Source organism: Procambarus clarkii, chromosome 88, assembly GCF_040958095.1.
Source record: "Procambarus clarkii isolate CNS0578487 chromosome 88, FALCON_Pclarkii_2.0, whole genome shotgun sequence".
Lineage (NCBI taxonomy): Eukaryota > Metazoa > Arthropoda > Malacostraca > Decapoda > Cambaridae > Procambarus > Procambarus clarkii.
In genome coordinates, this window is record NC_091237.1 from 10,308,791 (window position 1) to 10,321,657 (window position 12,867).

The following is a 12,867-nucleotide window of genomic DNA, read 5'->3' on the forward strand; positions in this document are numbered from 1 at the left end:
AACAAATATAAATGAGGTCAGAGCCGAGGAAAGAAGACACCAAGACTTACCAATAAATCATGACACCAAAACCGCCAAGAAGTCATTAATTAATACAGTTTCCTTTGAAGAAGACTTCAAGGTGCTTTAATACAAGTGTTTACAGTCATCAGAGGACGTGACAATGTTAGTTCTAAACAACAATTTCACGTCACCCAAACCTAACAAGCATCAATGGCTGTACAATTTATGGGTAACGACAGTTACTCTATGCAGTTGAACATCTTCAATCGAATCTCAACCATATGTAGCACTTAACCAGGAGATATAGTACAGTGTGGTACAGTAAACATATGCAGCACTTAACCAGGAGATATAGTACAGTGTGGTACAGTAAACATATGCAGCACTTAACCAGGAGATATAGTACAGTGTGGTACAGTAAACATATGCAGCACTTAACCCTTAACCAGGAGATATAGTACAGTGTGGTACAGTAAACATATGCAGCACTTAACCAGGAGATATAATACAGTGTGGTACAGTAAACATATGCAGCACTTAACCAGGAGATATAATACAGTGTGGTACAGTAAACATATGCAGCACTTAACCAGGAGATATAATACAGTGTGGTACAGTAAACATATGCAGCACTTAACCAGGAGATATAATACAGTGTGGTACAGTAAACATATGCAGCACTTAACCAGGAGATATAATACAGTGTGGTACAGTAAACATATGCAGCACTTAACCAGGAGATATAATACAGTGTGGTACAGTAAACATATGCAGCACTTAACAAGGAGATATAATACAGTATGGTACAGTAATTAAACTTTGGATATGGGCCAACAGGTCTCGCCATATTCGCTTCACTTCCTGCATATGTCTCCAGGACCTCCAAGGCCTCTAAGACCTCCGAAACCTCCAAGGCCTCTAAGACCTCCAAACCTTCAATACCTCCAAACCCTCCAAGACCTCCAAGGCCTCCAAATCCTTCAAGACCTCCAAGAACTCTCAGGCCTCAAAGACCTCCGAAACCTCCAAGGCCTCTAAGACCTCCAAAACCTCCAAGGGCCTCTAAGACCTCCAAAACCTTCAATACCTCCAAACCCTCCAAGACCTCCAAGGCCTCCAAATCCTTCAAGACCTCGAAGACCTCCAAGGCCTCCAGGACCTCCAAGACCTCCAGGACCTCCAAGGCCTCCAAACCCTCCAAACTCTCCAAGGCCTCCAAGACCTCCAGGACCTCCAAGGCCTCCAAGGCCTCCACAAAAAGCAGAATATAGTTCCAACGGTCTGTTCTTTGAAATTCTATGTATCTGTGTTATTATCATCGTCATTATTATCACCATCACCATCATCATCACCACCGTCACATTATTTCATCACCATAATCATCTTCATAATCATATCACATCACCATCTTAATCATCATCACCGGCATCAACATCCACGCATTATCGCATCATCATTATCATCCACACATCACATCATCATGTCAAATTATCATATCACCATCATTATCATCACAATTATCGAATATTATCCTTATCACAATTATCGAATATTATCCTTATCATCACAATTATCGAATATTATCCTTATCATCATCATGAGCATATCATTATCACCGTCATCATCATCCTCATCATAATCATATCATTATCACTTTCACCATCAAGATCACATCATAACTATCATCATCACCTTCAACATTATCACATAACATCACCAACATCATACTGATCATTAACACAACATAATCACACGCATATCATCATCATCACATTCTCATCACCATCACACCACTACCGCCATCATCATATCATTATCATCATCATCACTACATCTTCTCATTGAGAAAGAAGGGAATATCACGACTGTGGTAATTTGTGAGAGTGAGTGCACTTCGGTGTGTGAGTCAGCTGGACATCTCCAGTAGTACACATCCATCGGTACACTCTCGTGAATCCTCTGGGCTGGGATCAAGGTTTACCTTGTTGGGTGTGGATAGTCCTCTGGCTGGGCAGGCCAATGGTGCTGCTAAGGGTCGGTGCATAACCAGTGCACCATCAACCACAGGATGTCGTACAAGGAGTCGTTGGAACTCAGTGTCCCACAGTGAGAGAGAGAGAGAGAGAGAGAGAGAGAGAGAGAGAGAGAGAGAGAGAGAGAGAGAGAGAGAGAGAGAGAGAGAGAGAGAGAGAGAGAGAGAGAGACAGAGAGAGAGACAGACTTCGTACGGCCGTGTCATCTCGCTCGGTCACTTGGACATCAAGTCTTCAAACTCAGCGATACTTTTTTCATGACGTCATCGACTTAGTTGGGAAGGAGGACATTTGCTGAAGAAAGTGCCAAGCCATTACGACTATATAACACTGCGAAGAGGTCAGGATAAGGATTTGGGATGGAACGGGAGGGGAGGAATGGTATCCAACCACTTGACGGTCGGGGATTGAACGCCGACCTGCATGAAGCGAGACCGTCGCTCTACCGTCCATCCCAAGTGTTGGATATTGACTTGTGTACTGGATTGCCATTGGATTAGGCATCTGTGCTTGTTTGCCATTTGCCTACTTGTTTACCGAATAGTCGACAAAGGGAAATGTTAACGAAGCAGCGAGCAACGTCAACATTCTTCTCCTGGAGTTCGCAGTGGTCGGAGGGTGCGGCGATCTAATAACTGACAAATTAGTGTCGATCAAAATCCAGAAACTCCTTGGGAAAGTTACTCACGCCTTTGTATTTACTGCCATTAATTTCAGAATCACAATAAGCGTAATTTTCTTGATTCAAAGTCATGTCAATGAGAACTGGTGTAGAGATTAGCACGTGACTGTCAGCAGGAGTAACAGAAAGGTGTAGTGTGACTGGGTTTAATCTAGTACATCAACTGACAATGAAGGGTTTAAGCTTGTCTGTGTGTCATAGTGACTATACAGATCGCTAATTAATTACTATCGCTAATAATTACTATCTAATTCCTTAGTATGTCAATGTTTGTACAATGGTGTACATAGTTACAAAAAGTACTACCTAAACAGCAGGATGGGTTGTGTCATCATCATCATCACCATAATGTCATCACCGTTATCATTCTCACCATCATCACCATTACACCTATCACTATTCCTCTGAGCCATGATTTATTTTTACAATTTGATAAAATCTTTCTCATCTGAACTTTAACGGAGCTCTCTCACTCCTCATTCCTTAACTCTCGTCTCTACCCCTTCCAGTGATCATCTGCTCTCATTTCCGCCCTTCCTCCGCCTCTCTCCTTTCATCCCTCCCACCTTTTAAGTCCCTTGTTTATCCTTTTTTCCTCTCAGTTTCTCTTTTCCTTTCTCTCCCTACCTTTCCTCTTAACTCCTATTCCGCCCTTCATTCATTTTCCTCTCTCTCTCGCTCTTTGCTATTCCCCTACTTCATCCCCTTCCCTCTCACCTCCCCGTTCCTTTTAACTATTTCTTCTCCTTCAACCCCTTTCTTTTCCCTTTCCCATCTATCACCCCCTTCCTTCTTCCCCTCCCTCGCCCCATCTCCAGCCCTTCACCCCCTCCCATAACACCCACCCCCCCCTCGTGGTCTTCGGCTCATACATAAACAAAGAGTAACTCCGCACAATCTGCACATTTGTATTCCACAATATGGCGTACACGCCCGAAGCTGGGGTGAAGGGGGGGGGGTGACTGCGTCAATCTGGGCGTGAAGGGAGGGGGGGGGGGGCCTTCATCAATTTGGGGTTGGGTGGAGGGGAGTTTACCAGTCTTGGGGGAGGAGCCGCCCACAAGTGATGTGGGCGGCCATCTTGGCCAGAGGGCGGAGGAGGCCACGCTGGAGACGCCAAAATATGAATGCTCTTTGGTCTGATCCAAATATTGGCCTGAGGAATATTATATAAGCTGTGTGAGGGGTAAAATTCGCTTTGAGAAGAGGCATTCAGTGAGTTCGTCTGAGTGTGTGTGTATGCACACACGCGCGCGCGTGTGTGTATTCATTATTTGTGCCTGAATGAGCTGTTAGCTCTTGGACCCCACCTTTCTGACTATCGGTTGTCTAATACAATGTCTCCCGATCAATTTTCCTCCATCAACTATATATATATTCATTCATAACACACACACACACACGCCCATCACTAGAATGCAGCCCGTAGCAGCTGTCTAACTCGCAGGTACCTATTTATTGCTAGGTAACAGGGGCATCAGGGTGAAAAGACGCTTCCCATTTGTTTCCGACATCGGAAACAAGTAGTCATCTAGTTGTACTCCCTAAGTACTCAGGAGTACTCACCAAGTTATGCTTGCAAGGGTTGAGCTCTGGCTCTTTGGTCCCGCCTCTCAACTGTCAATCAACAGGTGTACAGATTCCCGAGCCTACTGGGCTCTATCACATTGAGCGAGTGTGTGTGTGTTTGTGTGTGTGCACGTGTGTGAGTATATTATATCTACTCACCTACAGGTGTTTATAGAGGATATCACCTGTTCTACCAAGCCGTTCTAGCAATTAATTAGTCTTTTATCGCAACGATTTTTCTCAATTTTGTTCACAAATTTATTTATATTTGCCGTCTTTTTACCCCATTAGTTCAAGGGATCGCTCTATATCTGTTACGAATCCATATATTTGATTCTAACAATTATCATGATAAACATATGTCCATTTTTTCTTTCCTCAGTTATTTAAATTAAACATTTTATCCAGTTGTTTTCCAGCATATATATGTTGGATATATATGTAGCTTGCTGTAGTGTGCCTGTATTTAATATTTTGTTATACTATTGCATGTTCATTCCTGTGGGGGGAGACCGTGGCGTCTCATGGGGGGATGACCGTACTTGGGATGTTCCAGTAATGCTGCAGTGTATCAACCTAGCGTCACTGATTCACCCCTGTAATTATTCCTGTTTATTGATTGTACTTAACTTCTTAATTACACTTTAGCAGTGTTATATGCATATTAGTTTAGTTATAATTATGTTCTTAAGTACTACTCTCTGATAGCAAAGTATCTAGAGATTTTATGTGGCTTTTAGTTGGTATCTTGTAGACAGCATGTCATGCATGCTCCAGCAACGCCAGTCGCGTGGGTGGAGCTGGCTGGCGTGGACATGTTGCCGAGATAAGTCTGTGCTAATTGTTCATTGTTTAGTAACAGCTGATTGCCTGGTTAGACCATTACTTTCATACCCCTCTATCCATTTAAGTTTTTAAATAGAGATCAGTGCTTATATAATGATATTGTATTAATGTATTCTGGTACATTAATATTTCTGGCTGCCTGTATTTTCATTTATATGTTTGTATGTTCTTTGTTACCTTTACTTTAAGTATATTGCTTTGTTGAGTAAGCAGTTGATTTATTACCCTAGACACTTTTAGTAGGCAAGGCAGTATTATTATGTATTTTTTACAACTGCAAAAGCAGAGGAACCATACCCAGAGGTCAAGGGTCATGCCCAAGGTCAAGGGTCATGCCCAGAGGTCAAGGGTCATGCCCAGAGGTCAAAGGTCATGCCCAGAGGTCAAGGGTCATGCCCAGAGGTCAAGGGTCATGCCCAGAGGTCAAGGGTCATGCCCAGAGGTCAAGGGTCATGCCCAGAGGTCAAGGGTCATGCCCAGAGGTCAAGGGTCATGCCCAGAGGTCAAGGGTCATGCCCAGAGGTCAAGGGTCATGCCCAGAGGTCAAGGGTCATGCCCAGAGGTCAAGGGTCATGCCCAGAGGTCAAGGGTCATGCCCAGAAGTCAAGGGTCATGCCCAGAGGTCAAGGGTCATGCCCAGAGGTCAAGGGTCATGCCCAGAGGTCAAGGGTCATGCCCAGAGGTCAAGGGTCATGCCCAGAGGTCAAGGGTCATGCCCAGAGGTCAAGGGTCATGCCCAGAAGTCAAGGGTCATGCCCAGAGGTCAAGGGTCATGCCCAGAGGTCAAGGGTCATGCCCAGAGGTCAAGGGTCATGCCCAGAGGTCAAGGGTCATGCCCAGAAGTCAAGGGTCATGCCCAGAGGTCAAGGGTCATGCCCAGAGGTCAAGGGTCATGCCCAGAGGTCAAGGGTCATGCCCAGAGGTCAAGGGTCATGCCCAGAAGTCAAGGGTCATGCCCAGAGGTCAAGGGTCATGCCCAGAGGTCAAGGGTCAGAGGTCATGCCCAGAGGTCAAGGGTCATAACAATATCGTTTCCAGATATCGTTCATATATTTTTGTTCAGATATTGTTCATCGAAATCGTTTATTTGACATCATATAGCGAATATCATATGTGCAATATCGCCCATAGAATATCGTCCAGGGAATATCGTCCAGGGAATATCGTCCAGGGAATATCGTCCAGGGAATATCGTCCAGGGAATATCGCCCATAGAATATCGCCCAGGGAATATCGTCCAGGGAATATCGTCCAGGGAATATCGTCCAGGGAATATCGTCCAGGGAATATCGTCCAGGGAATATCGTCCAGGGAATATCGCCCATAGAATATCGTCCAGGGAATATCGTCCAGGGAATATCGCCCATAGAATATCGTCCAGGGAATATCGTCCAGGGAATATCGTCCAGGGAATATCGTCCAGGGAATATCGTCCAGGGAATATCGTCCAAGGAATATCGTCCATGGAAATATCGTCCAGGGAATATCGTCCAGGGAATATCGTCCATGGAATATCGTCCAGGGAATATCGTCCAGGGAATATCGTCCATGGAAATATCGTCCAGGGAATATCGTCCAGGGAATATCGTCCAGGAAATATCGTCCAGGGAATATCGTCCAGGGAATATCGTCCAAGGAATATCGTCCAGGGAATATCGTCCATGGAAATATCGTCTAGGGAATATCGTCCAGGGAATATCGTCCATGGAAATATCGTCCAGGGAATATCGTCCAGGGAATATCGTCCAGGGAATATCGTCCAGATGTTAGATAGACTGGTCAATCGGATATCGTTAATCTAAGAGAGACCGGTCTATCTGGCATCGCTAATCTTGGTAAAATTGGGCTATCTGGTATCGTTAATCTTAAGAAGATTGGGCTATCTGGTATCGTCAATGTTAGGAAGATTGGGCTATCTGATATCGTTAATGTTAGGAAGATTGGGCTATCTGGTATCGTTAATCTTAAGAAGATTGGGCTATCTGGTATCGTCAATCTTAAGAAGATTGCGCTATCTGGTATCGTCAATCTTAAGAAGATTGGGCTATCTGGTATCGTCAATCTTAAGAAGATTGGGCTATCTGGTATCGTCAATCTTAAGAAGATTGGGCTATCTGGTATCGTCAATCTTAAGAAGATTGGGCTATCTGGTATCGTCAATCTTAAGAAGATTGGGCTATCTGGTATCGTCAATCTTAAGAAGATTGGGCTATCTGGTATCGTCAATCTTAAGAAGATTGGGCTATCTGGTATCGTCAATCTTAAGAAGATTGCGCTATCTGGTATCGTTAATCTTAAGAAGATTGGGCTATCTGGTATCGTTAATGTTAGGAAGATTGGGCTATCTGATATCGTTAATGTTAGAAAGATTGGGCTATCTGGTATCGTTAATCTTTGGAAGATTGGGTTATCTGGTATCGTTAATCTTAGTAAGATTCGGCTATCTGGTATCGTTAATCTTAAGAAGATTGGGCTATCTGGTATCGTCAACCTTAAGAAGATTGGGCTATCTGGTATCGTCAATCTTAAGAAGATTGCGCTATCTGGTATCGTCAATCTTAAGAAGATTGGGCTATCTGGTATCGTCAATCTTAAGAAGATTGGGCTATCTGGTATCGTCAATCTTAAGAAGATTGGGCTATCTGGTATCGTCAATCTTAAGAAGATTGGGCTATCTGGTATCGTCAATCTTAAGAAGATTGGGCTATCTGGTATCGTCAATCTTAAGAAGATTGGGCTATCTGGTATCGTCAATCTTAAGAAGATTGGGCTATCTGGTATCGTCAATCTTAAGAAGATTGGGCTATCTGGTATCGTCAATCTTAAGAAGATTGGGCTATCTGGTATCGTTAATCTTAAGAAGATTGGGCTATCTGGTATCGTCAATCTTAAGATTGCACTATCTGGTATCGTCAATCTTAAGAAGATTGCGCTATCTGGTATCGTCAATCTTAAGAAGATTGCGCTATCTGGTATCGTTACTTCGTGCTGGAATAGTCTTTAAGGCCTCGTTACTCTTTCATAAAAAACGTTTCTGTGGACTCGTTACTCCAGGCCAAAAGGGCAGAGAAAACGGCCTCTGATAACTAATGCGAGCCATCAGATAAAGGAGAAAAGTTAAGGATATACAAGATAACAAGTCGTCTTAGCCAACCTCCTCAAGGTGGGTAGGAGACATCACATTCGTCTTCACCTGGAGGAAGCGTATCAACCGGGGAGGTACATGACACGCCCACCCCATCTTCCAGTCATGGTTGTTAGTAAAGAACCTATTTGGTCCAACCCGTTCTCGCAAATTTAATAAGTCAATATTGACTTGTTAAATATGTGCATAGGTGACATACTTAACATAATAGTTTCCCTTGAAAAGCTTCATAGAAAACACCGACCTTACCTAACCTACTTAGTATGTTAAGATAAGCATCTTATTGCTTCGTAATTACAATTACTACCTAACCTATACCTATAATAGGTTAAGTAACAATTGTAATTACGAAGCTATAAAATGCTTATTTTAACATACTAAGTAGGTTAGGTAAGGTCGGTGTTTTCTATGAAGCTTTTCAAGGGAAACTATTATGTTAAGTATGTCACCTATGCACATATTTAACAAGTCAATATTGACTTATTAAATTTGCGAGAACGGGTTGTTTGGTCAAATGATCATAAATGAACTGTTGAACCCCCGAAAAAATCACGTTGTGTATTACCGATTTAGTCTAAATGGTAAATTACAAATTAAGATAAAAATAAAAATCCTAACCCAACCTTCTTTTTAATAACATACTTGATATAAGGTTAGTGATAAGCTTAATGACTCAATGAGAGAAGAGCAGTCACTGACACTCAAAGGGCATAAAAACGAGTATGAAGAGTTGTGATATGTTTATAACATATGCTATAAGTGTGATAACGTTATTTCGCTATCTGTAGATACGGATAGCGAAAAATATCTACTGGACAGTGTGACATTGTAATTGCCAGAAATATGCTGTGATATCGATATCTATGGCAGGTGGTTGCAGGTAATGAATCTTCCAATGGTGAACATTCCAATTGTAAACTATGTGAACAAGAGCTGGGACATCCTTCTTCCTAACACTATATCTGTGACTGCCCTGTTATCAGTGACTTAAGACCTAATGGTATAAGGTACTTTGAGCTCTGTAATTACTTCATACACTCACGAATACTGGAAGATATTTTAGAGCTCTACCCAGAGTTTACTAGTGGAGCCTAAAATATTAGACTCGAATTGCATGTTGTGTGTTGATTCCAAGTATGACTTAACAATTTAATGAGATGGGATATTAAACGAACTCATAACTAGCTTTTGATCTACACTCTGTAATCCATCCACCCAACCACTTGGGCTGGACGGTAGAGCGACGGTCTCGCTTCATGCAGGTCGGCGTTCAATCCCCGACCGTCCAAGTGGTTGGGCACCATTCCTTCCCCCCGTCCCATCCCAAATCTTTATCCTGACCCCTTCCCAGTGCTATATAGTCGTAATGGCTTGGCACTTTCCCATGATAATTCCTTCCTTCCATCTGTAATCCATCAAACAGAATAAGATAGCAGCACATGGTTGTGTATACCTAGTTAATACAAACAAAAGACACCTCCCCCCTAATATTTAGTATTTCGTCGATGCTGTTTTGTGTTGGATAACTTCCTGCTTCACTCTTCCCTCTCGTCACTTAACCCAGCCGTTCTCTCCCACCTGTAAATACTTAAGTGGAATTTTGAGTAAGAATGATTTTTTACCATTTATCCGTGCTAGACAGTGTAGCTTTTTTCAAGTTACGTGGCTTGTTCTGTTGAACGTGGCTTGTTCTGTTGAACGTGGCTTGTTCTGTTGAACGTGGCTTGTTCTGTTGAACGTGGCTTGTTCTGTTCAACGTGGCTTGTTCTGTTCAACGTGGCTTGTTCTGTTGAACGTGGCTTGTTCTGTTGAACGTGGCTTGTTCTGTTGAACATGGCTTGTTCTGTTGAACATGGCTTGTTCTCCTAAACGTGGCTTGTTCTCCTGAACGTGGCTTGTTTTCCTGAACGTGGCTTGTTCTCCTGAACGTGGCTTATTCTCCTGAACGTGGCTTGTTCTCCTGAACGTGGCTTGTTCTCCTGAACGTGGCTTGTTCTCCTGAACGTGGCTTGTTCTCCTGAACGTGGCTTGTTCTCCTGAACGTGGCTTGTTCTCCTGAACGTGGCTTGTTCTCCTGAACGTGGCTTGTTCTCCTGAACGTGGCTTGTTCTCCTGAACGTGGCTTGTTCTCCTGAACGTTCCCTTTTTCAGAACCGCTGCATTTAGTTCTAACCACAAATATTCAAATGAATTAAGACTAAGACATCACAATAGTTAATCAATAACTTCCTATAAGTCCATTTGAGGCCATGATTCAGCTAGGGAGCCGGTCGGCCGAGCGGACAGCACACTGGACTTGTGATCCTGTGGTCCTGGGTTCGATCCCGAGCGCCGGCGAGAAGCAATGGGCAGAGTTTCTTTCACCCTATGCCCCTGTTACCTAATAGTAAAATAGGTACCTGGGTGTTAGTCAGCTGTCACGGGCTGCTTCCTGTGGGTGGAGGCCTGGTCGAGGACTGAGCCGCGGAGACAATAAAGCCCTGAAATCATATCAAGATAACCATCTCAAGATAGCTTCGTTACAAAGGCAACAAGATTTTCGGTTTTGTTGCAAAGCCAACAACAACAGCCTGAATTTCGCCGTTAAAATCAATATTGAAGAAGTGACGTTGTTCTGAAGCATAACTTCGCCTTCTCTGCGTTAAACATATCGGTCGTCTGCGCCACTCACAACTTTAATTGTGTTGTGTTTATATTTGACCGTCATCGTCCAGCATCTTAGTGAGCAGTTAAGCCTCCTTTAATGGCCAGATGAAACAATGAATTATATTGAAGAAACACACGTTAAGAGGACTGTTTTGTTCTTCCATCGGGGCTGTTTTGTTCTTCCATCGGGGCTGTTTTGTTCTTCCATCGGGGCTGTTTTGTTCTTCCATCGGGGCTGTTTTGTTCTTCCATCGGGGCTGTTTTGTTCTTCCATCGGGGCTGTTTTGTTCTTCCATCGGGGCTGTTTTGTTCTTCCATCGGGCTGTTTTGTTCTTCCATCGGGGCTGTTTTGTTCTTCCATCGGGGCTGTTTGTTCTTCCATCGGGGCGGTTTTGTTCTTCCATCGGGGCGGTTTTATTCTTCCATCGGGGCGGTTTTGTTCTTCCATCGGGGCGTTTTGTTCTTCCATCGGGGCGGTTTTGTTCTTCCATCGGGGCTGTTTTGTTCTTCCATCGGGGCTGTTTTGTTCTTCCATCGGGGCTGTTTTGTTCTTCCATCGGGACTGTTTTGTTCTTCCATCGGGACTTTTGTTCTACCATCGGGGCTGTTTGTTCTTCCATCGGACTATTTTGTTCTTCCATCGGGCTGATTTGTTCTTCCATCGGGGCTGATTTGTTCTTCCATCGGACTATTTTGTTCTTCCATCGGGGATGTTTTGTTCTCCCATCGGGACTGTTTTGTTCTTTCATCGGGGCTCTTTTGTTGTTCCATCGGGGCTGTTTTGTTCTTCCATCGGGGCTGTTTTGTTCTTCCATCGGGGCTGTTTTGTTCTTCCATCGGGACTGTTTTGTTCTTCCATCGGGACTTTTTTCTTCCATCGGGGCTGATTTGTTCTTCCATCGGACTATTTTTTCTTCCATCGGGCTGATTTGTTCTTCCATCGGGGCTGATTTGTTCTTCCATCGGGGCTGTTTTGTTCTTCCATCGGGATGTTTTGTTCTTCCATCGGGGATGTTTTGTTCTTCCATCGGGGATGTTTTGTTCTCCCATTGGGACTTTTGTTCTTCCATCGGGGCTTTTTGTTGTTCCATCGGGGCTGTTTTGTTCTTCCATCGGGGCTGTTTTGTTCTTCCATCGGGACTGTTTTGTTCTTCCATCGGGGCTGTTTTGTTCTTCCATCGGGACTGTTTTGTTCTTCCATCGGGGCTGTTTTGTTCTTCCAGGGGCTGTTTTGTTCTTCCATCGGGACTGTTTTGTTCTTCCATCGGGACTGTTTTGTTCTTCCATCGGACTGTTTTGTTCTTCCATCGGGGCTGTTTTGTTCTTCCATCGGGGCTGTTTTGTTCTTCCATCGGGGCTGTTTTGTTCTTCCATCGGGGCTGTTTTGTTCTTCCATCGGGACTGTTTTGTTCTTCCATCGGGACTGTTTTGTTCTTCCATCGGGACTGTTTTGTTCTTCCATCGGGACTGTTTTGTTCTTCCATCGGGACTGTTTTGTTCTTCCATCGGGGCTGTTTTGTTCTTCCATCGGGGCTGTTTTGTTCTTCCATCGGGGCTGTTTTGTTCTTCCATCGGGGCTGTTTTGTTCTTCCATCGGGACTGTTTTGTTCTTCCATCGGGCTGTTTTGTTCTTCCATCGGGGCTGTTTTGTTCTTCCATCGGGGCTGTTTTGTTCTTCCATCGGGGCTGTTTTGTTCTTCCATCGGGGCTGTTTTGTTCTTCCATCGGGCTGTTTTGTTCTTCCATCGGGACTGTTTTGTTCTTCCATCGGGCTGTTTTGTTCTTCCATCGGGACTGTTTTGTTCTTCCATCGGGACTGTTTTGTTCTTCCATCGGGGCTGTTTTGTTCTTCCATCGGGGATGTTTTGTTCTTCCATCGGGGATGTTTTGTTCTTCCATCGGGACTGTTTTGTTCTTCCATCGGGGCTGTTTTGTTCTTCCAT

General features: G+C 43.9%; 2 protein-coding genes across 2 annotated transcripts; one reads left to right on the forward strand and one right to left on the reverse strand.

Annotated features, from left to right (window-relative positions):
- Window positions 1-213: 213 nt before the first annotated feature.
- LOC138359032 (balbiani ring protein 2-like) lies at window positions 214-1,274 on the forward strand. The gene is made up of 2 exons (XM_069317723.1): window positions 214-232; window positions 841-1,274. Exons 1-2 carry the CDS (start codon window positions 214-216, stop codon window positions 1,272-1,274), a joined length of 453 nt encoding a protein of 150 aa, XP_069173824.1.
- A 9,733-nt stretch (window positions 1,275-11,007) lies between these two features.
- Window positions 11,008-12,867, reverse strand: LOC138359033 (neurofilament heavy polypeptide-like). The gene has a single exon (XM_069317724.1). It carries the CDS (start codon window positions 12,865-12,867, stop codon window positions 11,008-11,010), a length of 1,860 nt encoding a protein of 619 aa, XP_069173825.1.